This window comes from Lynx rufus, unplaced genomic scaffold (assembly GCF_022079265.1).
Source record: "Lynx rufus isolate CCGP_SWC_20201006 ecotype Redwood Valley unplaced genomic scaffold, mLynRuf1.p SCAF_16, whole genome shotgun sequence".
NCBI lineage: Eukaryota > Metazoa > Chordata > Mammalia > Carnivora > Felidae > Lynx > Lynx rufus.
This window is the reverse complement of record NW_025814830.1, coordinates 22,845,544-22,870,421: the sequence shown is the minus strand read 5'-3', so window position 1 is coordinate 22,870,421 and position 24,878 is coordinate 22,845,544. Positions and strand designations below refer to the sequence as shown.

General features: G+C 43.6%; 1 protein-coding gene and 1 long non-coding RNA gene across 3 annotated transcripts in view; one reads left to right on the top strand and one right to left on the bottom strand.

Moving 5' to 3' along the window:
- Positions 1-7,530: 7,530 nt before the first annotated feature.
- LOC124511883 (uncharacterized) lies at positions 7,531-8,622 on the bottom strand. Its single transcript, XR_006961981.1, has 2 exons — positions 8,574-8,622; positions 7,531-7,710 (listed from the first exon to the last, which is right to left on the bottom strand). It is a non-coding gene; the product is annotated as an uncharacterized LOC124511883 (long non-coding RNA).
- Positions 8,623-10,209: 1,587 nt separating this feature from the next.
- Positions 10,210-24,878, top strand: part of N4BP1 (NEDD4 binding protein 1) — a 50,329-nt gene continuing 35,660 nt past the window's right edge. For both annotated transcript variants that reach the window (XM_047078367.1, XM_047078366.1), the window contains exon 1: positions 10,210-10,422. In XM_047078367.1, coding sequence (XP_046934323.1) covers positions 10,225-10,422 — 198 coding nt within the window. In that variant the 5' untranslated portion in view covers positions 10,210-10,224. The remainder of the gene's footprint in view (positions 10,423-24,878) is intronic.

Genomic DNA, 24,878 nt, shown 5'->3' with positions numbered 1-24,878 from the left:
TCTCCTTCATTCTCGGAAGCTGCACTCAGGGCAGCAGGTGGCGCTCCGGGCTTCGGTGGTCGAGGCCGGGAGCCTGTGGCAAACAAGCTTTCTGGGAGTTAGAGGTCCCTTGCACGGAGGGGCGCAGTAAATATGTGATAAGCGAGCGAGTGCGAGCCTGAAACGTGAAATCGTTTCTCCTGACGGTGTCCGCTGGTCTAAGCTCCAACGCTGGTAGGAGGGGGAAGGAATGAGAATATGTCAGCTGGCGGGGCTGCAACCTCCTCATTGCAGAAATGGGAAACGGCCCAGAGCAGAGAGGCTCGCCCAGGCACCACGGAAAAGGGCAGAGTCAAAACTCCTGCCCTGACGGTTCTTTGGTCGGCCTAGTGCCAGCTCTTACACCCTCAGACGTGGGCCTTCCGAAAGGGTTGCCACTCTTAGCACATGTCCCTGCATAAAGAGACAGAATACACGGTCCTAAAGCACCAACTCCCATGAGTATTTCCCACACATGGGTCCCTTACATCCCCTTTCGTGATTCTGACCATTTCTACACACCACCACAGTTGAGAATCTGGTTAATACATTCTTTGAAATCAACTCACCTTCTAAAGTTAAATATAATTACAAGAGAAATGTTTCATTGCTACAGCTGCAAGTCCAGTATTTCTCGCCAAAAACAGAACTGTAAAAATAAATATGTAACAATTACAGTTTCTTAGAAGTCTGGCTGTTTACCAATGAAACTCATCTGCCATTCCGTCAGTGGTGTGTTTTCCACACTTTAGGAAAAACTGGGATTCCAGTACTACCTCTGGCGGGAATGCGGAATGAGACGTAGCGAGAGGTGGCGATGGAGAGCCAGAGAGAGAGGCAGCCACACTGCTGACTCCACTGCAGAACAAAGGGAACCCTGACATATTCCATGACCTTCCTGCAATACACACAAACTTCCGGAAACTGTACGTTCTTTTTACTCTGGAAAGCTGGAGGGGAAGGGTGGAGACCTGGCTTCCTGTGAGCCTTGTCACACCTTGGGCCTCTTGAGAATGCATAAAATAGCATCTCAGGGTGAGGAGGTCCTTAGAGGTCTTCCAGCCAGCCCCCTGTAGCTGGACTGATCTCCTCTCCCTCACCCTGGGCGGCAGGGGTCCTCTGGCTGTGGAGGCAGCATATTGCTGTGGGGCAAGGGCAAGGACCACCGGAAAGATGACTGTGATCTGCAGATGGGGTTGGAGGAAGAGGATACCGTCCTGTAGACAAGGGTGAGCCTTGTTGTTGAAGAGGTTTGTCCACTCTGGATTGAGTTGTGGGGAAAGACAGTCATTGGTATGGATAATTCACTTGCCCTCTCTGAATCTTGGTTTCCTCATCTGTACAACAAAGAGGGTGGATTAGATGGGGCCTTAAGTTAGGGCCAGCTCCAAGCGCCACTCCAGGCTGCAGTTTGGGACTGTTGGGAAGAGATGCCTCCTGGCCAAATCTGACTCCCAGAGCATGCAGAAGTTTTATAACAGGACATCCAGAAGTGTCTTCCATGTCTGCGAGAGACTGGTCAAGTTAAGAGAAAGATCTTCCTGCTGTCTGTGTCCTGCAGTCCTGGAATGTGCAAAAGTCATTTGTACCCTCTTGTCCTGGAGATCTTTAGGTCAATAAAACTCAATTACCAGTCCTGGGCAGTCACTGAACTAGCCTGGTACTTGTTTGGGTGTGGGAGAGTTCAAGGGGAACCAGGGCACGTCTCCACCCTTCTGGAGAAGTCTTCAATACTACAGATCTGTCATGCCAGTTCTGTCTCTACCCCTTCCTAGTGGTAGAGACTTCAGAAAAGTTACTTGACCTTCCTAAGTCTCATTTTCCTCATCTTTAAAATGAGCATAATAGGGGTGCCTGGGTAGCCCAGTCGGTTAAGCATCTGACTCTTGATTTGGGCTCAGGTCATGATCTCATGGTTTGTGAGATCAAACCCCATGTCGAGCTCTGCACTGACAGTGCAGAGCCTGCTTAGGACATTCTGTCTCCCTCTCTCTCTGCCTCTTCCCTTCTCTCTCTCTCTCAAAACAAATAAATAAACTTAAAAAAAATAAAAAATAAGATGGGCATAATACTTCACGGAGTTGTCTGTGGGGTTGGACAAATGAGATCATTTGTGTAGAATCAGCCAATCAATAATTTGAGGAACACATACTGTTCTAAATGCTGGGTACATAGCCCAGTTCCTTGTATTGGGTCAAGCATGTAAGGGGCATCTGGAAAAGCAATACACACACACACACACACACACACACACACACACTCACACATACATATGTTTAGATAGCATGTGTTCCATGCCATAGCAGTTCCATCCAATTCCTTCCTCATTTGTGGTCTCTGCATCTTCTGACTGCCCCTCACCACTTGATTTCTGTCCCATGTGGTGGTGACAGCATTCTATCTGTCACTATGTAGCCATTACTTTCCTTCTCCTGCTCTTCCAGGAAAATAAGCATACTACCTTAGTCTGTTACCCCTACCTCCCACCACCACCAGTGACTTTAGAATGCCCCACACAGGGGCACCTGGGTGGCTCAGTTGATTGAGCGTCTGACTTAGGCTCAGGTCATGATCTCATGGCTCTTGAGTTTGAGCCCCACGTCAGGCTTGCTGCTGTCAGCGCAGAGCCTGGAGCCTGCTTCAGATCCTCTGTCTTCCTCTCTCTTTGCCCCCCCCCCAACTCTTATGTGCTCTATCTCTCTCTCTCAAAAACGAACATTTAAAAATAAATAAATTAATAAATTAATTAATAAGAATGTCCCATACATTATGGGCACTCATATCAAGTTTGTCTGAAGTTCTACTGCCCAGATAGCCCTAGAAGCATCAGTAAGCAGCCGGGTCTTAGACCTGATTGCAGTACATGCAGCTGAGCACCTGGAGTCTCATGCCCAGGGTGGTGACCTCATCCAAGTATGGGAACCCTACAGCCCTTCCACACTGACTCCAACATGGTTTCACCAACAAGAAACTTGATGGCAAGAGTGCTGAAGCCCTTGCAGCCCTGAGTTGGAGAATCTATTGATCAAGAAGCATTAATCACCTTCTAGTGACTTCCCATCACATGTAAAATAAGTTCTAACATTTTCCCAGGACCATAAGTCTCCATGCTCTGGCCAAGTCTCAACCTCAACCCCTTCTCCTCCTCTCCATGCTCCAGGCACACAGTCCCCCTGCTGCTCTGCAAACACACTAACCACCGTCTGCCTAGAAGCTCTTCTCCACATATCCCCATGGCTCCTCAACTCCATTCAAATGTCAGTTCCTCAGAGAGCCTTTCCTTGTCCAGCCCACCTAAAAGATTACAAATGCATCTTCTCCATTTCAGAATCCTCATCACTGTTGGCGTACCCTTTTTCCCTATTCTTCATATTTCCATGAGAAGGAAACAAGACAGACCACTTTTCTTGGCCTATGTCCCTACCTATCACTCCTCCTCTCTATGGGAGGATTGAGTTGTCTGATTGATGAGTTTTGGAGGATATACTGAGCATGTGCATCCCAGCTCTCTTCTCTTGGAGATCCAGCCTATCTGCAGAGACAGCACGTTTGTGTCTGCTCTCTGTCTCACAGAAACGGGCCTCCCCACCAACCCAGCAGGTATGGGAAGAAGAGAAGCCCAGAGAGTGTCCAGCTGTGCCAGTCACTGGACTCTGTCCAGTTCATGAGTAGGGCAATAACCAGCCATATCCTCCATTCAACATTATCAGTTATAAGTTTGCCTATCTGTCTAGCTCTTATGTTGGTCTGTCAGTTACGAATTTAGATGTGTTTCTTTTATGTAGTGTTGCATCACAAATCACCCAAAACTCAGTAGTTGAATTAACAATTTATTATTTCACATACATTTGTGGGTTGACTAGATGGTACTTTTGTTTCACAGGTTGTCTGTTGTCTGGAATGCTGAACCAGCTGGAAGTCCAAATGGCCTCACTCACGTGACTGGTATTTGGTATTCTTGCTGGGAGCTCATCTGGGGCTGTCAGCTGGGAACATGGGGACCTTGGCCCGCCTCCACATAGTTGTTTGGGCTTCCTCTTGGCACAGGAATTAGGTTCCAAGTAGGACTGTTGCACAAGCAAGTATTCCAAGAGGAAGGAAGTAGAAGCTAACAGTCTTCTTAAGAATTGATCTTAGAAATCCTGGAATATCATTTCTACAGATGCTATCAGTGTGCAGTCACAGGGCAGCCCAGATTCCTGATGCAAAGAGCAGTACGTCCACACAAGGAGGAAAAGCATTATTGAGGGCCATTTTTGGAGACTACCTACCACAGGTGGGAGTAGAATATTGAGGCCTCTAAATTTCCACCACCATTGCCTGGCCTATATCATTCACTCATTCATTGTGTCTTCCCTTCTAGTAAGATCGTGAAAGCAGACACTTTGCTTTGTTCATTGATATGTTTTCAGGACTTTCTCACTGCCTGGCACATAGTAAGTATTCTGTAAATATTTGTTGAATGAATGAATGAATTAAACAACCAGTCATTCAATTGCCCTAACCAGTCACAGGAAGTTGAACAGGCCAGTACATTTTCTTGGAAAAAGTGAGACTTAAGCTAGGCTTTAAATACAGGTAGGCAGCCTGGCAAGAACATATTCTATAGATAAGCTGATGAGAAGCAGCAATGGGTAATAGGTGGTCAGTTACCCAGTCACTTGCTTGGTGGACACACATCTGACTCTGACCAGGACCCTCTTAATCCATGTTGTTACATTCTCAATTTAGACAGGACAGCATATCAGAGGGAACCTAGAGAACTCTCATTAGATTTGTTCTGAGTGTGTGTGTGTGTGTGTGTGTGTGTGTGTGTGTGTTTCATGCAGAAGAGAGGAGGAGACAGAATTCCCACAAGCTCAGCCCCAGAGATAGGGCTTTCCCCGAACTGCTGTGTAGATCAGTGGTTCTAAATACGGGTGGGTATTTTACACCTCCCTCCCCCCACCAGACATTACACACTCTCTGGGGAATTTTGGGTGTTGTCACACCTGGGGTAGGAGGGTGCTACTGGCATCTAGAGAGGGAGGCCAGGAATGCTGTCCAACATCCTATAATTCATAGGGTAGGCCACCACAACAAAGAATTATCTGGCCCCAAATGTCAATTGTGTTATTATTGAGAAACCCTGCTATAAAGGGTGATGGGAAAATACTGTGGATTCAGGGCATCTGGGAGCTGGTAGATTGCACGCAGTCATGTAGTAACACTTGGCCCAGACACTGTGTTCCCACCTGAGATGACTGAGTTTTATAAACAACTCTCAATGCTGTAGCAGCTTAGCAGTGTGAATTAATGTCAGAGGAGTTCCAGTAATGTGAGTAATAATGACACAGAAGGATTATAAAGGGAAAGAAACACAAGACTGGAAGCAGCAGAAGCACCAGGGCTTTTCCACAGCTAAGGAGAACAAGCCCCCTGCACTTTAATGTTGAGGATTTACCACCAAAATACCTCTCAGATTCCTCCTCTCTGTGTCCACTCCAACCTCCCTGGTCCAATCCACCACTATCTCTCTCTTAAGTGCTCTTTCCAGGTCCACTCTAGGCCTCCAGGCTTTCTCCACCAAGGGACAGAGGGAGATCTCAGAGCACACGTTAAATGGTGCATTTGCTGCTTAAAAACCTAGGAAGGCTTCCCAGTATACTTAAAACACAAAATCTAACTGGTCCACCATGTTCTGGAGGATAAAGCTTTATTCTACCTGTGGGTGCCCTCCCCTCCCACCTGCCTCAGCATTCTGCAGCCATAAAGGGCCACGTGCTGGCCTGTTTTCCATTTCTGAAATACTTTGAGCTCATTCCAGCCTCAGGTGACAGCCCCCATGGAGCTGACAGTCTGATGACATCTGAAGATAGACATGAATCATTCATATCACGGGCGCCTTGGTGGCTCAGTCATTAAGCATCTGACAGTTCCTGAGTTCGAGTCCCACATTGGATGAACTCAAGCCTCACTTTGGTAAAACATGAGCCCTGGGTGGGCTCCGCTTCTCTCTCTCTCTCTCTCTCTCTCTGCCTCTTGTGGGATTCTCTCCCTCTCTTTCTCTCCCCCTCGCTCATTTGTGCCCTCTCTCAAAAAAAAAAAAAAAAAACAACAAATCACACAAGCATATATAAAACTGATCCCAGTGTTATGAGCAAAAGGGCCACAGTGCCCTCAAGAGCTTGTGACAAGAGGATTTGACCCATCAGAAAAGCCAGTGAATGAATTCTTGAACAAGTGGATCTTGAGCTGAGATCTGATGGAAGAGCAGGAGTTAACTAACTGAAAAGCTGGAGGGGAAAACATCCTCGTGCAAATGCCCTGAGGCAGTGTCTGTTAGGCTAAGTGGAGAGTGGAGTAGAGGTGGAGTAAGCAGGAGACAGATCTTACAAAGCCTGAAACCTATAATATGGAGTTTGAATTTTATTCTGAGCCTAAGGGGAAGCTCTTGAGGGATCTTAAGAGATTGACTGATGAAATTTGCAATTTGAGAATATTACTCTGGCTGCAGCATCGATATCTGTAAATAATTTCTCCCAACCTTATAGCAGTTGTAGCTCCTGAAATTTGAAGAGAGGTCAGGAAGAATGTGGGGGACACCCCAACAGCTGTCAAAGGCAGAGATGATGTTAGTTTGGACTATTGATGAGGGAGAGGAAAAACTGCTCAGTTTGAAAATATATTAAAATGCGTGTGTCTGAAACACAATTGTATTCCTGTTTCTTACTCTATAGCCCTAGATGTCATTATACCATAAATAAATAAATAAATAAATAAATAAATAAATAACCAACCAACCAACCAACCAACCCAGGAAGACTCACCACCCAGAGACCTCCAGTTGGAGGGCATTTTGAGCATCAGCTTGGTTGGCTAGTTGGCTGGTTGGCTATGCTAAGCAACGTTACATATGCAAGTCTGTCTGTTTTTGAAAGCATCCCAAGGCAAGTAGGACCTAAGCATTAGGAGGTTGGTCATGAGAACATGTCATCTCCCCTTGCTTACTTTTGCAGGAGGGCAGAAACGGCTGTTGGTTGCAGATAAAGGCTTGTTGTCATTATGGCATAGCACGTATGAGCACCCCAGCACAGAGTCAGACTGCCTGGATTCAAATTCCTATTCCCACCACCTCACTTACCAGCTCTGTGAAACATTTTGAGATCTCTACATTGCTTCTATGTCCTCACTTTTAAAACAGGAGTGATAGGGGCACCTGGGTGGCTCAGTCGGTTAAGCGTCCGACTTCGGTTCAGGTCATGATCTCACGGTCCGTGAGTTGAAGCCCCGCGTCGGGCTCTGTGCTGGCAGCTCAGAGCCTGGAGCCTGCTTCAGATTCTGTGTCTCCCTCTCTCTCTGGCCCTCCCCCGTTCATGCTCTGTCTCTCTCTGTCTCAAAAATAAACATTAAAAAAAATTTTAAATAGGAGTGATAATAATAGCAACCACCGGTGGCATTTTAGAAGGTCAATAAATACTTTCTGCCCCTCCTGCATTCAGAACTGAGAAATAAAAGCAGGCGTCAGACAGGTAGAGATCAAAATGTCATCTTTATTACTGACAAAGCTGGACTGGAGGATGTGGCTGAAGTGGAAACACTTTACCCAGTCACTGACACAGTGAGCAACCGCAGACGGCAGACAGCAGACAATTACGTGTACCCTCTCTGAAAGCCACTGGTCTGTGGCATCAGATAAGTCCTCCTCCTGCCCTGGGGAAGAGTAAGGGAGAATTAGATGGAAGCTGGATGTGTTCCTACATGCTTGGCCCTGCTGGGGAGGGAATAGAGTAGGAATTCACCCCCCCCCCCACCTCCAAGAAAATAGGTGAAGGGGAAATAAGTGATTCCCTCAATCACTTATTGAGGGATTCATGGGATTGTTATGGATATTAAAGAAAAACAATAGGTAAAGTGTTCAGAATATAGACTCCATAAAGGTCTCATCCTTGGCATCAATTGTCCTGAGCTGGTCAGACTAGCCAAGATAGGCAAGGCTGATCAACTGAGGAAAGTTGTGGTTCAGAAATTGCAGGACGCAAGGGAGTTTCTTAAAAAGGGGATTTCTCTCTCTCCCTCTCTCCTAGTTCCCTACACTCAGGAAACCTTGAGAGTTCCCTAAAGGGAAATGCTGACTAGATATGAACTGGCAAGTCTTTTAAACAGGGGGAAAAACCCAACAGCTGTATCTCTGGTAATACACCAATCCAGTGACTTATGAACACAGTATAATGGCCTAGCTTTCTTTTATGGTTGGGTGCGTGTGCACTACTTTTGCTGGTGTAGGACGAGTTTTTGTTGGGGGAGGAAAAGGAGCTTTGTGTACTTCTCCAGGCAGCCTCTCCTCACCACTTATAATTAAGCAATTAAGAATCACTGGCCAGGAAGTCACTGGGAGCAAACAGGAACAACCCTGGGGAAAGCCTTGTCCAATCAATGAACAATAGCAATTCCATTTAAGGTGAGTGCAACAAAAAGACAGGAAATAACACGTGTTGACTCTAGCTTTGGGTGCAGTCCATCAGCAAGGCCATCCTCACCACCTGATCTGCCTCAGCCAATCTCAGGTCACCTACCTGATGCAGGAAGGCTGCAGGTTGTGTAGACACCAAGGGAAAAGCCCAGGAAAGAAGGAAGTTGTTGGTCTGTGAGCCTAGTGGTTCTCTTCCCTGTGCTGAGTCATCTCTTATCAGGGCACCAGGGAACCACACCTGCCTAAATTTCTGAGACAGACGGAAAACCCCAGCAGCCTGGATCCCTAAGAGGTTTTACCTTGGGTAATCCCTCTTACCAAGGCCGTTCACCTTTGGCATTTCCAACTGTAACATCTTTAGATCCCCTTCTTTCTCAAGGGGAAATCTACAAAGATGGAGGGGGCTCCCAGGCCCACAGGTTCAACATGGCTGTATAATCCATACAAAGCTTTTCCATGAAAATGGAACCTTAAATGTGTTGCTAATTTATCAATAGTAATAGCTAATACTTAGTGATCACTTACCATGTCCATGTACTGTAGTAATTTTCACAACGAGGTACTATTGTTGTCCACATTTCACAGATAAGGAATTAAGACACAGAGAAGTTAAGTAATATTCCCATGACCCTTATCTATCTACTATATTCAGGACATCTAGCCCAGAGCAAGGAAACCAAAGTTTTATCTTACACAATCTGTTTTTATGGACTCAGAGAATGTAAGATCTGGAAAAGCCTTTGAAGATAACTGAGCGCAACCCCTGATGATATGAGAAAACAGAGCTGGAGAGGGGTTAGGGTGTGTTTGTTCAAGTCCCACAGTAAAATGGATGAACCCCTAATCCCCTCTACTATAACACACTCTCCTCCTTCACTCCCAGAAGAAATCACTCTCCTGAAATTTTAAAATCATTTCTTTGTTCTTCAATTCTCCATACTTTTTATTGTTACCATTTTAACTGAAAGAACAATAAATAGGAAAGAAAAGATGGAAGGCAATGTAAAGGAAGAGAGAAGATGAGTACGAAGATTAAGATAGAAAGAAGAGCGGGTGGGACAAATGGGGAGAAGGATGAGGGAGAAAGGAAGGAAGGAAGAAAAGAAAAAAGGAAGGAAGGGAGGGAGGGAGGAAGGAAGCTCTAAAGAAGGAAAACCATCTGCCTATTAATTACTGAGAAGCTTGAAAACTCAATTGCTAGAGCCTTAGTTTGGGGTTCAAGATGTCTAAAGACAAACCAAATCCCTTGTGACACTGATTCAATACCAACAACTAGCTCAGAGCCTCAATTTCCCCATCTAGCAAACCAAAGATTCACTATCCACCTAGTCCCCGAAAGCGTTGGGCCTCACCAAAGAAGGCCGCCCATGCCCTTCTCCGCAGCCGTCGCTCTGCCCTCAATAATCATGGCAACCGCGCGTGACGTAGAGTTCCGTCGCCTCCGCCTTCCCTCCCTCTACTGGGGGGTGGCGACCATCAATGACGGAGGTTGGCAGGGCGCATGCGCGGCAGCGGGGCCCGGCCCGCGGCGGCGGTGGCGAAGGGGCGGCGGGGTTCACTACCCGCAGTAGCCAAGCTGCGGCGGCTGTGTCGGTATGGTGTAGCTGGGCCTGCGGGCAGGCGGCGGGCCGCGGGCGGGGGCGAGGCGGCCGCAAGGGCCGACGCCGCCTGACTGGCTCGGGTGTAGCGGCAGCACGCTGAGGGGGCGTCGCCGCCGCCGGCCCCCGGCGCCGCCGCGGGAGGCCGCGCCCGCCATGGCGGCCCGGGCGGTGCTGGACGAATTCACGGCGCCCGCGGAGAAGGCGGCGCTGCTGGAGCGGAGCCGCGGCCGCATCGAGGGCCTGTTCGGCGTGAGCCTGGCGGTGCTCGGCGCGCTCGGGGCCGAGGAACCGCTGCCCGCGCGCATCTGGCTGCAGCTCCGCGGGGCGCAGGAGGCGGTGCACAGCGCCAAGGTGAGTCCCGCTGCCGCCCCCGCCCTCCTTCCGCGGCCCAGCCCCTGGGGCCTCGCCTCGGCCGGGCTCCCTGGGCGCCCCCACCCCTTTTCTCCCTGCTCCGTGTGGGTACGCAGCGAAGCGCCGTGGTTAAGAGCGCAGTTTCCAGAGTCCATGGACCCGCGTTCTCAGCTCTCGATCCATGTGACCTTGGGCTAGCGGTTCAATCCCGGAGCGCCTCAGTTTCCCCATTTGTAAAGTGGCGAGGGCGAAAGTACCTCTCTCCGGAGGGCTGTCGCGAGGTTTGGAGTAGGTGTTATTGCAAAGCGCAGAGCGCAGTGGCTGGCCCAGAGTGAGCGCGCTGCGAATGTTGCCTGTTGTTATCCGCCCCCTGGCCCTCGGGATGGTGCGCGCAGGGCCTGGTAGCTAGGCCCGCAGCCTCCTTGTCCACCACTTCAGCCACCTCTCTCTTCCCAGGCCTCCAGTACAGGGGTTCTGAACTTTTTGGGATTTCAGCCCCTTTTGAGAATCTGACAAAACTATAATAGTAAAATACGCAGAATATCAAGAAGAGATAGGGATATTTAACAATAGTGTTAAAAAGTATTGTTTCTTGTATTGAGGAACACATTTAATGGTTATAGGTCGTAGGACGAGCATAAGCTGAACACTTCATAAGGATTACCTAATGCAGCCCTTAAAAAATCCAGTGAGGTAGATTTTATTATCTTCCTCTCTCTAAATTAACAGCTGGAGAAACTGAAACTCTGCAAGTGGTGACTCACCTTCTCTCAAAATCAGCACTTCAGACTTATACCTACGCAACACCTTCAACTACTCCCCTTCCTCCCCGAGCCAGGAAACTAGCAAAGCGCAGCCCCCCTTCTCACGTATCCAAGTTTCTCCAGGTCTTTCTGTCCAGTAGGTGCGGGAGCCAGGATTCAGACTTAGGGCCCTTGTTCTTGCTACCTGTCTCCCAAATGATGAGCCCTCTGGCTGGGAACAAAATGATCCTCTTTCTGGCATCCTACTTCAGGAATTTCACAGTGCTCTCAGAATTGGATCTGCTGTGACTCCTGACTCCCTCTTAGATTAAAAAAAAAAAAAAAAAAGCGCCTAAATGCTTTTTGTTTTAATATCTTTGGAGGAGAGGGGACACTTAACTGTGTGATCTTTCTCCATAGCATAACTTACTACATTCTAGATGTTGAATCAAGTTTGCTTTCCTGTGCTTAATTTTTTTCCTAACTTGTAATTTTTAACTTCTGAGTCCCCTCTTGTTTTTCTCCCAGCTGCCAAATTTCTTCACACTCCCCGGGGTAAAAGGTGTGACATAACTAAGTCTTATTAATGCTTCTGTGAAATCTCTTACATGCACTCATTCCTCTTCATTGCCTTTGCTGCTGTTAAGACCTTCATTCTAGGTATGTGCGCCTCCCTTACTTCATTGCCCTCACTCCAGTCCCTCCTCCCCCACCTCCCTCCTTGCATTAGACTGAACTGTCCAGGGAAAATTCTTTTCCTGCCCTGGGACCTGCTAGGGCCTCCTGTTGCCTATCTCATTCACTCCAAACTCCTGGAGATTTACAAAACGTTTACTAATCCAGTCCCACCTTATTTTCCCAATTCTCTGCCGTAGCAACCCTCAAGCTTAAACCACTACTGTTGTCTGACTAGTCTCACTGCTTTTACTGTGTGCTTCACCTGCTCCCAGTTCAGCTTTACTCAAGACTCACCCCAAGTGTAGAAAGTACTTATTTTGCTGTACAGAAAAACCTGGCATGTTCTGCTAGACCCTCCCAACTCCAGTTCTGTTGCCTGTCCTGCCACACAGTTTAGGATAAGCTATTTGGAAAAGGTGTGTCTTACAGTATCTCGGTAGTGGGTGTCACCCACCCATTTTGTGTTTGCTAGGTGTGTTACTCATAATCCAATCCTCCCGCTTGTAAGAAATTCTTTTTCTTTTCCCTTGAGACTCATGGGTAAGAGTTGAATGCCACAGTTACATTCTTTTGAGTAAGAGGAAACCATTAACTTAAGAATAGGAAAGCAGACTTCAACATCAACAATATTTTAAGTTGTGGAGGAGAAGGTTTGGGGGAAGGAAGATTTTTTTTTTTTTTTTTTTTTTTAAAGAGAGAGAGTGCAAGCAGGGGAGAGGGGCAGAGGGAGAAAGAATCTTAAGCAGGCTCCACACTAAGTGCAGAGCCTGACAAGGGACTTGATCCCACAACTCTGAGATCATGACCTGAGCAGAAATCGAAAGTCTAGGAGGCTCTACTGGCTGAGTCATCCAGGCGCCCCAGGAAGATTAAGAGTAAATAAGAATTTTTTTTTAACTAGCTGGTAGAGCTTCTGATTAAGATGAGGACAACTATTCTGGGTCTCTTCAGGCAGGTTACTTTGTTTTCCTGCTTTTAAAATGTTAAATCATGGGGCTCATGGGTGGCTCAGTTGGTTAAGCGACCGACTCTCAGTTTCTGTATAGGTCACAATTTCATGGTCGTGAGATTGAGCCCCACATTGGGTTCCATGTTGGGTCTGGAGCCTGTTTGGGATTCTCTCTCCCCCCTTCTCTCTGCCTCTTCCTGCATGTGCACTCTCTCTCTCAAAAATAAATATTTTAAAATGTTAAATCACTACATTTAGCTTATGTGAGAGTAGGGGAGAAAATGAGGTTTAGTTAGTTAGGGTTCTATTGGCTAGAGAGAAAGGGGGCTACAGGTAGAAACTGACAACATCCTGGGAGGTTAAAAAAAAAAAAAAAAGGCACATCCTCTGTAAAAGTGGCCACTTTTGTGAGAGGAGAAATTTGTTGGCAGAAGCAGCACCTGAGCTGGGCTTTGAAGCGTCATCAAGATTCCCAGATGGAGGTAATTGTGAGCAAAGGCTAGAAGCCCCAAAACATGTGGAGTGTCTTGGTAGGAAGTGTCAGAGCCTCAAGGGACCCAAATGCCAGGTTAAGGCATTGGGCCTTAGAGTCAGTGAGGATTTTTGAGAGAAGGACTTGTCTGAAACTCTACTTGGAGGCAGGAAGACCCACCTGTGGAAGAGACTTTGTTTCAAGCTGGACATGGATGGGTGACAAAAGTTTTCCTTGGGATTTGGCAACTGAGTGTATGTAGGGATTAAGAGAGAGGTTTTAAGCCTTGATGTTAGGAAGGATGGTGGATAAAGTTTGACCTGTTGGTGAGGCCAGGTAGCCAACATTTGAAGAAAACTTATGTGCCAAGAAGTACAGTAACAGTTGCCTCTAGACCTCAAGTAATTCACAGCCTAGTAGGGGACACAAACATGGAAACAAATAGTATAGTATGATACATGTTAACTATTGAAGTATGTGCCAGGTGTTAACAGTAATACAGGAGAAAAAGGGTTGCTCTGCTAAATTGTGTGTAAAGGATGAACAAGAGTTTTCCAGAGGGAAGAGCATGTATAAAATCACAGGGATATGAAATAGTGCCAGTTTATCACTGATTTCCCAAGTGTAGGAGGCAATTGGAGGGAGATGGGCAGAGGTGGAAAGGGGCCAAGTCACAAGGCACTTGGGGAACTGTTGAAGAACATGGATTTTACCAAGCAGGCGGGTAGTAGAGACTCCTGGAAGGGTTGTGAGAACATGAGTGATGCCATCAGATTTACATTTCTAAGAAATGTCTTCACTGAGAGTGTTTATACCCCCAGGTTTGTTCTCCTCAGCGTGGTCCATTGCTGGTTTGTGATGATACAAGGACAGATTGGGGGTGGTTAGCAACTTTTGTAGCAATGTGATATTACCAGTAGGGCCAGGTTGTCTGAAAGAGACAAAAACCAGTAGAGGTCATTGTACGTAGGGGCCCAACAGGACGGGGTTGAGGTAAGTGGTGGCAGAAGTTAGGAATCAAAGAAGGCTGAGGACTGAATTTCAGAGAGATAGTGGAAGTACTGACTAGATGCTGCCTCATTCACAGATCAAGGATGCAATGCCTGGTGAGATCCATGGAGTCAGGCAATGGAGGCCAAAGAGATCTCAGCCCTGAAAGTGAGAAATTAGAACATTCCTTTAGCTCTAGGAGCTACAAATTCCATGCTCCCTGAGTCCAGGCAGGGAGACTGTACATGGAAGTGGCTGGTTGGTAGGGAGGAACTGGTGAATAAGGTGCTTGTGCCCTGTGGGAGAGGGTAACTGCCAGTGCTTAGTATTAGCCACTTACATAGTATGGGCCCAGTGATGTCTGAGCTCATTATCCAAGAAAAGCCAGGGGCCTGGGTTTTATAATGTGAAATCTGTTTTGGTTTTTTATGAGGCAACTAATTTATGTTTTAAAAACCATGCATGGGGGCGCCTGGGTGGCGCAATCGGTTAAGCGTCCGACTTCAGCCAGGTCACGATCTCGCGGTCCGGGAGTTCGAGCCCCGCGTCGGGCTCTGGGCTGATGGCTCAGAGCCTGGAGCCTGTTTCCGATTCTGTGTCTCCCTCTCTCTCTGCCCCTCCCCCGTTCATGCTCTGTCTCTCTCTGTCCCAAAAATAAATAAACATTGAAAAAAAAAATTTAAAAACCATGCATGCTGTGAATTATATCTCAATAAAAATCTTGCATTAATATATTCTTTTTAAAGTATATATTCTAAAAGGCAACCATGTGTGCTAAACAAAACATGTCAGTGGACCAAATTCAGCTTTTTAGAACCTCTTGTTTAGATACAAGAGACAGGATGAGTGAAGATACGCTTTCTCCACTCCCCCCCTCCCCCCAATTTGGGGAAGAGGGTAGTTGAACACCTTAATGGCCTTTAATAATTGTCTCAGTGAAGTAGAATACCAATTCCTGCCTCGAGAGGGAGGGTGAGAGCTTGAAGACAGTGGTGTATGTTAGGGTGGACGCAGCAGAATTTTTGGAAGTGCATTGGAGAAGAACAAAAAAGGATTGGAACTGAAGTAAGAGTCAGGGAAAGTTAGATGGCCTGAATTTATAGTATCACTTGGTGCAGGAATTCTCCAGCAGGTGATGATTTCCCCACTCTGGGTGTTGGTGAAGCCAACACACCAAGCACTAAAGTAATCTAAGGTGTAATTGAACAAGGCAGGATAGGACCCCCGAAATGTTTCTGAATGGTCAGCATTAGCTACGACAATCCAGACATAATACAAGACTTACCTTCTACTTTTAGTGAACTGCCAGCCAGAGAGGTTCTGGCAGGTGAAGGTAGAAGGGGCATAATGAACTGTGTGAACAGTGTAAGGAATAAGACCTTAGGCCCTGTCCTCTCCTAGACTCATGGAATCATGTAAATAGGGCAAGTTCAGGGAGTATTGGAAAATTTTAAAAGTTGTCATTAGGGAGGAATTGCAGAGATCAGAATCTTGGATACGGAGGAATTCCGAGAAACCAAGGAGAAGTGCCTCAGTGGTCTGTGTATGAAGTAGAAGTATTCCCTTCAGCTTGGAAAAGTGAGAAGATAAAGGGGATGGAAGTGTGAAGCATCGGGAGATAATACATTGATGCGGTCAGCAAGGTCCATAGCAGGGATTTGAGTGCTAAAGTTAGTTGGTTGATTCAGGAGCCTGTCCTGGAGGTTATTAAACAAAAGAAGAGTAATGGAGACAATGGCATGGCTACTTATACAGTTTCTCCATGAACGTTTAGGGTGGTAAATTTGCTAACCACAACTGCCCATCAGTTGCTGGGATTTCAGGCATTACCTCATAGCAGTTAGTGGCCACCACAAGCCGTTGCCAGAACACCAATCTGATGGACTTCTAAGAAGAATAATTTGGAGGACTGATAAATCTTACACATTGAAATTACAGTACACCCAAGAAACTATGCTAAGGTAGACTAACATCTGACCCATTTTAATTTATGAGGGAGAGAAAAAGAAGGGGTAAGAGTGTCATATGAAAAGTTGGTGATTATCCTTTATCCAACTTTGAGTTTTAACTTAATGTATTTGTAGCATAAGAGAGGAGAAAGGGTAAAGAAAATGGAAATCCAGTAGAAGTGGCCTATTACTTCCTATATTGACTCATAGGGTTAAAATGGACACTGTATGGTTTCATTTCCTTTTCTGTTAAGAGAGATTGGTACCTGGTTTCATGAATGAATTCTTGAACAGTAGATTTGTTCATGGAGGAAATAATTTGTAGATGTAATAATACTGGGTAGTGACTTGGAGTTTTTGTTTTGATTTTACCAGAAAGGAGAGGGTGGTGGCCTCTTTGCATTTCCTAGAATGATTTTTTTTAATGGTGTTTTTCACTATGGTTGTGAAAATCATCTTAAGAAACGGTGGTTTGTTCAGTTTCTTTTTATGGTTAATATTTTGGGGTTATACCAGAATGTCGAAATAAGGGATACTCACACTGGTTATACTGGGGTCAAAGTGACTGCTTATGACTGTAGTTTCCTCTTCCCTCTCTACCAGTAGTATTGTAGGGTTTTAATTAAATCAAGGACAACATCATGTTCTGTGTTGGCTTTTTACTAAATTAATATATAATTGCATAAAGTATGCAGTCTTGCATTTGAAAAACAAAATTATGGGGGAGGGGAATCCTTACAGTAATTGATTAAAGAACTGTTTTTTAAAAAATAAGTTATGTTATTTGGAAACAACATAGGAAACTTCTTTGTTGAAAGAAACTGAATTATTTGTATTTGTTATTTTAAGAGGTTCAACTTAGAGAAGGTGTTTTGTTCAGTCTCAGTGCTGAGAGAATTAGTAATTTACTTTAGTTGATGAATAAGGAGATACATAGTAAATATTTTAGACCTTGTGGACTATACAGGGAATCTGTCTTATACTCTTCTCTTTTTTTTTTTTTTTTTTTTTTTTTTTTTTTTGCCTTTTTTACAACCTTTTTGAAGATGAAAACAATTCTCACCCTACAGGCTGTACAAAAATAGTTTGGAAGCCGGGTTTACATTGTCCAGAATGTAGCCACTACCACATGTGGCTGTGTAGATTAGTCAAAGTTCAATGAAATTAAATATTCACTTCCTCAGTTGCATTTCAGGTACTTGTTGGCCACATATATCTAGTGTCTACCAGCATGGACAGTGCAGTTACAGAACATTTCTTCATTTTGTCTAAAAGTTATATTGGACATCACTGCCCTAGATGTGAAATAATCCTTGATTGGGTCTCCTAAACAATTCTCTGGTATGACAATGAAAAAATATGCAGCCATTCTTTTACCTTATTTCCTGAGTTTCTGTAATTTTTGTTGTGTCCTTCGTAATCTTAAATAACTTCCAAGGTTTACTTTCTTATTTTTAAGTTTATTTATTGTGAGAGATGAGAGAAAGCACAAGTGCGAGGGGGCAGAGAGGGGGAGAGAGAGTCCCAAGCAGGCTCTGCATTGTCTTGTCAGCACAGAGCCTGATGCGGGGCTGGATCTCACAAACCCTGAGATCATGATTTGACACAACTTAATGGTGTTAAACTACTTAAGATATACATAGTACCCCCAAAGAAGTGAGCTAATTTTAGCATCCTTCTTGTTAGAAGATAAAAGACAAATCTTTGTGACTGATTGCCCAGGGATCTTCGGAAAACCCCAGTGATAGTTTATGGGTAAAATGCTTTCAGAGTGGTGTACTGCACAGCAATAGAAAAGAACACATAATTGATACATGTACTACCATGGATGAATCTCAAAGGTATGTTGAAAGAAGACTTCTATAAGAGTATATATATTGTATGATTCTATACATGTGAAATACTAGACAAGGTAAAACATTTTTATAATTATGGTAAAAAATCAGAATAATTAGAACAGAACAACTGGAAGGGGACATTAAACATAGATTGAGAATTAGTGATACTAAGGAATTTCTGTTCATTTTGTTGGGTGCCATAATGACATCTTGGTTATATTAGAAAGCCTATATGTGTATGTGTTTAAACTGCACTTGGTGGCTGACTCATTTGGAAATTAATGATGTATCTAAGGAGTATCCCTTAGTTAACCATTTACTATTAGTTCAATCAAGGTCTTAAAGTTAACTAAGGCTATTGGAAATTATGCTTAATCTGACAACTGAACAGCATATAACTTCTGATATTACAAGTTGAATATGTAAGCTTGTATTTTTCATAATCATAAATATGACTAATCATGAGTAATATTACCTTATCTGACCAGCAAAGTTTAGGAAGTTCAGATGTGTCTCTTCATAGAAAAAAAATCTTATTTTTAAAAACCATATATGCATGCATTGTACACTACACTGATGAAATAGGAAAGGGACACTTGTTTTTAAGTTAGCATTAAAATTATCAAATCAAACTGACCTAAGGATTATTTTTATTACATTCTTGGAATTCTAGGAATACAGATTTATGTAAAAGTTTGTTACTCTCTATAATTATAATTCTCTATAATTAGAACAGAGGTTCTTTAAGAATCTTTTTCATCTAGGGGCGCCTGGGTGGGTTGGTTAAACTCCCGACTCTTGCTTGATCTGGGCTCAGGTCATGATCTCATGGTTCATGAGTTCGAGCTCTGCATAGGGCTCTGCCCTGACAGCACAGAGCCTGCTTGGGATTCTCTTCCCCTCTCTCTGCCCCTCCCCTTGCACACATGCACTCTTTCTCTCTCTCAAAAATAAATAAACTAAAAAAAGAAACTTTAAAATCTAATTATCTACCCCTGGAGGTAGGAATATATTTCACACTCACACCATGAGAAATAAAGGCTTTTTTCATTTTCTAGATACAAACATTCAGAGAGCTTTCAGTTATGTTCCGTAATCTTAGCTACAGGTCAAAAGTAATCCAAAAACACAAAACTGGTCCAGATTTCAAAAAGGCTGTTCTTTCAGTGGTGCAGAGACGTGTACTTACACAAACAGAAAAACAGAAGACTAAAACCAGATTTTTTTCTAGCCTCTCATCCAACAGAAAATAGATCTATTATCTACTGACAGATCACCACATGGTCACAGTGTAAAATCAGATTCCTGTAGTCTAGGTACATATATACTAAGGGTATAGTTGAAACTGACCTGGTAGTGTGTACCCACCGGTGCAGGTGTAAAAAGGGACATGTAGCCAAGAACTGTAAAGCAAAGACAAAATCAGAGGACTAAAGAACAAAGAAATACCACTGGTAAAATTCTCTTCCTGCTTGGGATTCATGCTGGAACCCAAAATGAAACATGGTTGGTTTTACACAACTTATGTGGTCCTCTTTTTGAGCCACTCACGGCTCCAAGCAGGTGAGTCCACTTGGATATCTCCATGGGTCCTATAAGCTGGCAAAGTGTAAATTAACAAAACAAACAAACAAACAAACAAAACAACTATAAATGTGACTTTCAGACAGGTAACTCATGAATGAAGGAACCAGCAGGAATGTAAAACTGGTTCAGAGAGCATTTGAAGATCTGAGTATTTATCTACACTAAAAACAGAATAGTGGAGTAAAATTGTTTGATTAGATACAAATTGGCTTGTATGTTTCAGAATAGTATAATCATATTTTTTCTACCAAATGAAGGTAATTGACATCTCTGGTAGACCACAAAAATCTGCATTTTAACATGTAACATCACGGTTCGGGCCCCAATGAATAATGAATAATGTGCCAGACAAAGGTGAATTTCCCAGAAGATTTAAATACTCTTTGGGGAGGGCCAAAGAGAGTGCTCCATTATGATTAAAAGGCCATCCTTTTTGCCTTATTTAGAAATATTTAAACTGGGTGCTTGGTGGCTCAATCAGTTCAGCATCTGACTCTTGATTTCTGCGAGTCCCACGTCAGGCTCTGCACTGATGGCTCAGAGCCTGCTTGGGATTTTGTCTCTGCCTCTCCCATGCTGGCTGGCGTGCGTATTCTCTCTCTCTCAAAATAAGTAAATAAGCATTTTTTTTTTTAAGTATTTAAAACTTTTCTTAACATATGCAGACTATTAAAATGGAACCCTACCCCCGCTTTTGGTCATTTTGGCCACTTTTCTCTTACAGTGTTACCCACATCGTTGATACTAGGCTGGATGTCAACCTGTGTTCTCAAACTTCGTGATTTGTTTGAACGTGTATTTGTTTTGACATTTATTGATTAGTTCTGGGTTTCTCAACAGTGGCACTATTGATATTTTGGGCAGAGAATATTTTGTTGTGGGGGGTTGTACTCTGCATTGTAGGATGTTTAGCAGCATCCCTGACCTCTGCCTCCAAGATGCCAGGAGCACCCCATCAGTTCTAAAAACCAGAATGTCTCCTGACATTGCCAGTGCCCCCAGGAAGAGCAAAATCATCCCTGGTTGAGAACTGCTATGTTAAATAACCAAGGCCAGTCCCCGCACCGTCTAGTAGAATTGTGATAAATGATGTAGTTCAAGTAATGAGATAACTGTTGTGTGTAGGAAACATTAACATCTCCCCCACCCCATTTTTGGAATGTGATTTTTGGATGAGTGTAAGGAAGGAAATGTTAAATAAGGCTGCAAAAATTAGAAAATGTACCAAAATCCAAGCCACAGAGGACTTTGGATATGGTTATGAGGATCTTGAATGATTAGTTGTATGCAGTGAGGACCTTTAGAAAGTTTTTGAGTAAGGAAGTGAAACCGGTGTGCTTTCACACGTCACTGGGGTGTTATGTGATAGAGGGTGTCCTAAGGGGTGTAGTGTGATAAGTAAGACTGGCAACAGAAAGAAGGGTTTAGAGTTGGTTGCAGTAATATTCATATGAGACAAGATTTGTCAAAAATTGCATGTGATGAGAAGAAAAGAACGTTTTGAATCTAGGCAACTGTGTTTCAATTTCAAGGGACCTTGGACCAAAGACAAGTGGAGGAGAGCTGTGGGCTCTGATTCAGATAATTAAGTTTGAGACACTTGTGGGATAGTCCAGTAGAAGTGCCCAGGAGGGGATGGATTGTCTGCAGCCTTTCCAGTATTAAGGGCTAGAGATGGAAATTTGGAATTATCACCATAGATGTAAAAGTTACGGTTGGAACCTAAAGAGTGTGTGAGTATAATTGAGGGGAGTGTACCAGGATGGAACCTTGGGGAAGGCATACATTTAAGGTGCAGTAGGAGATAGCAAAGGATTTAGGGAAGTAGTGAAAGATAAGAAGTAGACAGCTAGTGGTATCTTCAAAGCTTGGAGAGGAAATAACTTGTCAAGGAGAAGCTGGTCAATGATACGGTGCTACAGAGATTCCTAGTAGGAGATTGCAGAGAAGGGCCCTTTGCATTTGACATTAATTGTTATTGTTGGCATTTGAGAAAATGATTTCAGTTTGAATGGGAGCAGAATCCAGATTTCAAGGGGTTGGCAGTGAAATGGAGTTTAAGCTACTTTTTTCAAAAAAGTGTGAAGATGAAGACAGAGATGAAGCAGTCCCAAGCATAGGCAGTGGGGCTACAGGAAGTATTCTGTAGGGTCAGGGAAACCAACACAGGTTTGTAGGTGGGCAGGGATGAGTAAAAAGGGAGTGATGAATGAAGACCTAGGAAAGGGGCATAGCTTTGAAACAGAAGGAAGGAGAATGAATTCATGAAAGGTAGAATTTTTTAGGTGAAAAAGGAGAAGCAGTTGAAGGGCTTCACAAATGTTGGCCTTTGAGCTCTGATGAAATAATTTCTTTTACTGAGAGTGAGAAGAGTGACAGAAATGAAGTTTTGGGACGTGAAGACATTATTTGGGTAAGAATGAAGAATAAATTCATCAGGAATGCTGAAAGTTTGGAAGCTGTAGAATTTCAGAGATTTACAGGTGTAATGGGGATGAAGTCTAGGGTAGATACTGAGTGTGGCCTCTGGTCCTGTTTCCAGAAGTATACTCAGAGTGAGTGTGCAGAAAGTCCTTCCCTTCGGAGTTGTTAGGTCACCCCTCCTGGGAAAGAACTTGGTAGACATTTTAGAAATGAGATTGAAGAGAAAGATGGGACAAAAAGCAGATGTTAGAAGTGCATTGGGAAAATGGTTAATATGGTTATTAATAATTTTATAGCAATATTGTTAATATAGATAGCCAGATAGAGACCTAAATGGACTTGTTACAGATTTGTAGATTAATGATATTAAAAACGCTTGTTTTTTCAGGGTGCCTGGGTGGCTCAGTCGGTTAAGTGTCCAACTTTGGCTCAGGTCATGATCTCATGGTCTGTGGGTTTGGGCCCCGTGTCAGGCTCTGCTGACAGCTTGGAGCCTGTTTCAGATTCTCTCTCTCTCTCAAAAATAAATAAATGCTTAAAATGCTTTAAAAAGAAAGCTTGTTTTTTCTAAGGCTTGTAAGGTGTTTCTAACTTATACATAGTCTGTAGGACTCAAGTATCATTGTCTAAAAATCATATTACTCCTACTTTCTTTTCTCTTAGAGATGATATACAGCACCATTTATTCAAGAGTCTCCTAAATATAAGAAATCTTTAGAATCCAGAAGTATGCAACTAGAGATGAGAACTACTAGTCTGAACCGTTTTGGAAATCTCTCTATAATGTATCAAGAGCTTCCTTGCCTGTATGGTTTCTTTTTCTTCCATGATTTGTGGTCCACTTGAGTATCTTCTGTTATGTTGTGCCAGGGTGCAGTTATGCTCCTGGCAGCTGCCAGAATGTGTTAGAGCCGTGCTCATCCTAGCTGATCTTGAGTTGCTATGGCTTTTAGCCATTATGTCTTCCTTAAATTTGTTTTTGCACCTGTGCTGTCAGTTGTCATTTGCTGTTACGTGCTCTGCAGGTATGTTATTCCTTCTACACTTTGAATCAGCTGCTTCAAACCATATGTGACCTGGAGACAAGCTGACAAAGCCCCTTACATGTGTGCCTGTAATAAGAGATAGTAGGTGGTGAACTGTGGTGTCGAGAAACCTTTCCCCAAACCTGTGGACTCTTGAATAGCCACTTTGATCTTTTCTGTGTTTTTTTTGTTTTTGTTTTTTAATCTACGTTCTCAATGGCACAGGTTGCCAGCAGCTTCTGTGTGGATTCTTGAAATGTTACAGTAGAGTTGAGAAGAGCTGAGTTTGTAGAAGGTAGAATAATAGAAAGCATTTTGCTATATGAAAGGGAAGTTATTATTGTATGTATCATATGCTTCCCCCACCCTTTTTTTCCCTGAAAAGCCTGAATAAAGTAAAACAGAATATGAACATTGCAGGATAGGGGAGACAGTTTTTGATTAACATTTAAATGTTCCAATACCGAATACAGCCAAATGCAAAGGATGGGTATTTGGGTCCACAGATGCTTATCAGTGCAACTGATGGCCAGACATCTAGAATGTAGTAATACTATACACTTGTATACTTCATTGTTCACTTCTGAACTTGAAAATAAAAATCAATTGTTGCTACTTAGTAATTCACAAGAGTAAATTATTAATGAAAAAATGAGTCTGGATCTCAGGGGATAATTATTCATTTCTTTTGGGAGTACACACATGCACAAAGTTTTGTGCGTGTGAAGTTTTGTGCCTGTTAGTACAATTCTCCCCCAAAACAGTGCAGTTAGTCTTGCAATAGTAGTTTTAGTTATTTGGGGGATAATGTCAGCTCTGCTTGTATTGGGCATTTCTCTGCCAGTCTTCCTGGTGCTTACAAACTGAAAGCCACAAGAACTCTCCTGAGGCCCTCTATGATCTCAGAAGATCCAATTTTTACTTGATTTTTTTTTCTCTGAAAAATAGTAATCCAAATAATATCTGGATGTATCCCTGAGTATATCACTTGCTGTGAAACGATTGTGTAAGCAATGAAAAAGTATATTGATTTGTTTGTAAATAACACATCAGGTTCACAATTTTATTTTGTGTAGGTTCAAATGTATAAAATTAAGTTTATAAAAACATATGGGCTTTTATGATTATCATTAAACAAATTACATATTGGAAATCTCTACCTTCTCAATTTTGCTGTGAACCTATAACTGCTTGAAAAAATAAAGTCTTTTAAAAAATTGAAATCAGTGGGGGGTGGGAGGGAGGGAAGGGTGGGTGATGGGTATTGAAGAGGGCATTTTTTGGGATGAGCACTGGGTGTTGTATGGAAACCAATTTGACAATAAATTTCATAAAAAAAATAAAAAATTGAAATCAGGATTATCACTAGTCTTGCAGCCACCTGTCTGTCTCAGCATCCAGTTTAATTTAAATTTTTTAGTTGCATAGGTTTGAGAACATCCTATATCATACAGTTAATTAGTTATAGCTCTTCTTGCAGATTATACCACTCCAGAAAAGTAACAGAAATAATGGAAAATGTTTGTTTCAAAGATAAATCACTCATAATATTTCATAACTGCTAACATTCTTATATGTCAGAAAAGAATCAAGCTACAAATTAGGGCCAGGGCACCTGGGGGGCTCAGTCTGTTAAGCGTCAGACTTTGGCTTCAGGACACGCAGGATCTTGCAGTTCATGAGTTCCAGCCCCGCGTCAGGTTCTCTGCTGTCAGCACAGAGCCCACTTTGGATCTTCTGTCCCCCTCTCTATCTGCCCTTCCATGGCTCGTGCACACCCTCTCTCTTTCTCAAAAATATA